The sequence below is a fragment of the Dipteris shenzhenensis genome, chromosome 23 (assembly GCF_047967505.1).
Source record: "Dipteris shenzhenensis isolate YYH24624 ecotype China chromosome 23, Dip_SZ_1.0, whole genome shotgun sequence".
Lineage (NCBI taxonomy): Eukaryota > Viridiplantae > Streptophyta > Polypodiopsida > Gleicheniales > Dipteridaceae > Dipteris > Dipteris shenzhenensis.
The window spans coordinates 31,417,653-31,422,154 of NC_141618.1; the positions used below are offsets into that span (position 1 = coordinate 31,417,653).

Below are 4,502 nucleotides of genomic sequence, written 5' to 3' on the forward strand. Positions count from 1 at the left end.
ACGTGTCCACTATTAAAGGTCACCCTTGCCACCAAGCTACTCCACCATTGGTGACATGACTTGTGCATTAAATAAATATGTGTGAATGAACTTGCGGACGGGCGCCCATTTCTAGGGCGGACACTCCTTGCCTAGCCTCTAGCCGTCCGCGGTTGTGTGTGAAACCAGCCTAAGAATATGCAGGCGCATTTAAGTGTTTATGAGCCAGGTGTAAGCCACTCGCACATTTAAGAACAGTTCCCCACTAATCCATCAACGCCCACGAGAAAAGAAGACGAAGAGACGGCATTCATGTCCTGGTGTTCACCGCCCACGGAAAGAAGACTTAAAAGAGACGTAGGGACACATAATTTGGCGTTCTGACGACAGTTGTACAATGAGAATTGAGTAGAGTACAAGCTGTGAATGAAAAATCTCAGTAATTTGCGCGATACCCGTGTAGTAAATCTGATTACACAACCTTACCATCGTATACAATGGTGTGGGTTTTAAACTACTGCTTTTGAATTGGAAGCTGATAACATAATCAAATGGGAATGGTCACGACAAAAAAAAATAAGGAAAGACAAGAAGGGATGTAAGGGCTGGAGGGATGCAGCTGATATGGAGGAGATCAAGAAGCTACGGCAAGAAGTGAAGAAAGGGATCAGGATTTTCACGGCAAGAACTCAGCAGAACAAATGTCGACCTTGAAGCCAAGGAACACGAACGATTGTGGCCATAAAAGATGATGGATGAAGATGAAGACGAAGATGAATATAATCAAATCTGGCTATGGCTGCCGTAGGGAATAGAGAAACTCCAACAGACAACAAACCAGCAATACTAATGAACTCAGATCTACAAGCTCAAGCTCAAGCTCAAATCTTGCTGTTCGATCTTCCAAAAACTGCTAAGAAATTCTGTTGCAGCTCCGTCACCTGCTTCAATCCTTACCACACACCCTTGCACCCGCAAATCTCTCTTCCAACTGCGTCAGCTCTTCCGGCTTGATCGTAGCTTCCTTCCCATTCCCCCCTCCTGGTAGCTTCCTCTCTTGCAGATAGAAGAGCAGTAGCCTCTGCAGCGCTGCCACTTCTTTCAGCCTGCTCTCCATCGCCACAACCCTTTCCTCCAATTGGGTCGCCCTCTCCCCCAGTCGCGTGTCCAGTACATTGATTAGCTCGTCCTGTATAACCTTCTGAATCATGTGCGACCTCTTGTACTCGTCCTTTTCCTGAAACCACACATCCGCAAACTCGCAGCTTTGCCACGCCTCAAACCAGGGACCTCCAGAGGTGTAATGTATCGCCTTAGGCAGCGCCTCTTTGGATCCCTTGGGGAGCTCGTTGTGGCCTACAAGGAAGTTCCACGTATAGGGGATAGCTCCGATATCTTTGTCGTCCAGCCACATGAATCGGTGCAGGAATGCCCCCGACTGAGAGTTCACGACAGTAGGAGTGAGCAATCTGTTCTTGGGATGGGAGCAGTTGTAGAGCACCATTGAAGACCAATTCTTGCGAGGGTAAGTAGTCTGCACGACACCGTCCATCTTCGTAGCAGTTTTGGGAGTGTAATCGTGCTGAACGCACATGAGGGCATAGCGTTCGTCTACGAGCTCGACGAGCTCCCTTATGTCGGCAGTGTACAAGAAATCACAGTCTACAAACATCGCCCAGCCATCGAAGCAAGCAAGGTAGGGGGTAAGAAACCTAGTGAAGGAGAACTCAGTGCTTTCGGTGGGATCCTTCTGGCGGCTGTAGATCCCGTTCCGGCGGAGCTCGGACTGTTTGATGGGGATGATGTCGAGAGGAAGGGAGGAGTGCTTGAGGAGGGAATGGCGGCAGACTTCATAGGCGAGATCTTCACGGGGGTCATAGCCAACGAAGATTTTGAGAGTGGGAATAATGCGGCCACTTTTGGAGACGAAGGGGGTGCCCATGGGAGCAGGGGGGGGAGGAGGAGGAGGAGGAGGACCGAGGAAGAAGATGGAGCTACAAGGCCGCCATGGAAGCTTGAGGAAGAAGATATGGAGCTACAAGGCCGCCATGGAAGCTTGGCTGAGCTCTCAGTAACTAAATAGCAAAGGCAACAACTAGTTTGAGTGAAAACAGCATTTGAGAGACATGACCTGAAAGAACTTGATATTGTTGACTTTTTTATCTCCTTTATATTAAGTGTGGTGAGCAACTCCACCTACCTACCCTCCCTTGTCATTCATCAAGGTTGTTGGTTAGGCTTAGTGCATGCGAGGCCTAAAATGCGCCAATGGTGGTGAGTTTTGAAGGCTGGCTCAAAATTCGAGGCAGAGTTGGAGTGCCACTGGTGCTCATTTTTGGGACCTCAAATTCGAAGGTTGCAATTTGAGCACCAAAGCTTAATTTCTCCTCCAACCAATAGGAAGCTTGCATTTCTGGCTGTACACTAGGTTGAAGTTCTTTCAATGCTCTATCCCAGCCAATGAAAACCTATCAACTAGAAGTTGTGCAGCTCTTTAGAGCTAGTCAGATGGCATTTTGCAGCTCCTTGTAGCTTCCAATAGTTCGTCAGATGCATTTAATGCTCATAACCTTTCGTTCACACACCTATATTCTAGATGTAGCAATAGAGTCGCACCAAATCTCCCGTGTGCACTAACTCTTACACACTGCCCCTCACCCTGGGCACATGTAGCTAGATGGAAGAATGTTAGCAAGAGGCTCCTAATCAATGTCATGGTTGTGACGTTCAAAGGCGAGGCTTTTTGACAATCAATTAATACAAGAGGTGAGGCCAAGATAGGAGAATTCATTGTGCAACAACTAAGTAGATGTATTGAAGATATTGGTCTTGATAATATTATTTAGCTGATTACTTATAATGCTAAGAATTGTCAAAAGGCTAGGAAAAGTATAAATCATAGGTATCGATGTATTTGGGCATCGCCATGCTTGTGCTACTGTTTAGGCCTTGTCTTGGACGATTGGTACAAAACACATGAGACCCAATTCTTCAAAGTTGTTGTGGATGAGGCTCGAAAAGTTGTGCTATCTTTGCCCTCATGTTTTGGTCCTAGGACTCATATCCAGCTTGCGTTGGTCATTGCGATGACGATGCCATGGCGAGTGAGAGAGCAACGTGTTGTTGAAAGATTTTAATTATAACATACTTATGCAAATTGCAAGATCTGAGAATTTATCCAACTATTTTGATTGTAGGTTGACCATGATCGATTAAATTGTACAAATAAAACAAGCAAACTCTTGCAAATTGTTACAATCAAACTTAAGATACATATTATAGGAACATTTTTAAATCCATGCGTACAATACAAGGACATTACAAATTTGGCAATCATAATTATGGTCATATGAGTCAAGCTTAAAAAAGATGTAGATTATGTTCAACAACATGTCTTCATTTCCTCAATGGGTCGCATTGCCACATCCTCGTTTACATTGAAACTATGCATTTTTGTCAAAATTGCTTCCATGGTAGGTCTCTCCTTTGGATCAATCTTGCATAGTGAGTTTCCACAATCAACCAAGAGTTTGACTACAATGTCTCCCTTCACCAAGTTGGCACCAAGAGATTCTATAGCATCTATAAGAAAGTTGGCAATTTTTGGAAACAGCCAACCAACGGCAAAACAATATGACTTTGGGTCCCATGCGCCCCTAGAATTTGTATGTGTAGTTGTACTGGCATATAATTCTAGCACTAACCATGGAAATGCCTTTGGAGGAGCATAAGCCGGGTCTTGCAGATATCTACTTTCGGTCCAATGGAGGCTACTTATAAATCAAACCACTCACAAGCAACATGCAACACAATTAATTAGAATGTTTTTAAATAACGTTCACATAACTTCCAATCCTTAGAATAATAAACTACCAAATTCATTTTGCTTTCCAAGGCAATGGTATATTACATCAGGTAATTTGTAGCTCATGACATAATCCACTACTATAGCATATCACCACACGATCTACTATTATAGAGAAAATTTTATAAAGTCACTATCTGGTGTCATTCTATCATCTAGTGGAGTCTAGAATAGGAAACATATAACATCATCACATAACAAAGAAGAACGACTCACCCAAAGAGGAAATGACTGAGCAAGCGGAAGAAAGTGATAGGTATGCGCAGGTACACTAGTGGTGGGAGTGGGGTCTTTTTATAAGATTTTATTGTGAGACAAGGTCATTGTTTTCTTAGGTGTAGCCATTTTGGTGAGGTTTAGGGACTTTTCTGTATATAGATATCTTGTATGATCCATAACTTATGTATTGCTCAATAGAATTCGAAAAACTTTGTCTTCAAGTTGTAGTACACATTCCAACTTGAACATGAGACCAAAAAATTATGGAATAAGGATTTGGAACGAGATCGTTAAAGCATTACAAGTGCTATGTTACATGTCCTGAAGACTATAGGATATAACAATTTATTCAAAAACATCAATATTTTGTTCTATACATACATGCAACCAAGTAATCATTCAAAAGTATATTACGTGAGCTTCTCCTCAACCCAAGGAC

At 43.3% G+C, this 4,502-nt stretch overlaps 1 protein-coding gene across 1 annotated transcript; it reads right to left on the reverse strand.

Moving 5' to 3' along the window:
- Window positions 1-215: 215 nt before the first annotated feature.
- On the reverse strand, window positions 216-2,104 carry LOC147887253 (protein CDI-like). Its single transcript, XM_087394457.1, has one exon. The coding sequence runs from the start codon at window positions 1,919-1,921 to the stop codon at window positions 926-928; it is 996 nt and encodes a 331-aa protein (XP_087250583.1). The 5' UTR covers window positions 1,922-2,104; the 3' UTR covers window positions 216-925.
- Window positions 2,105-4,502: the final 2,398 nt, after the last annotated feature.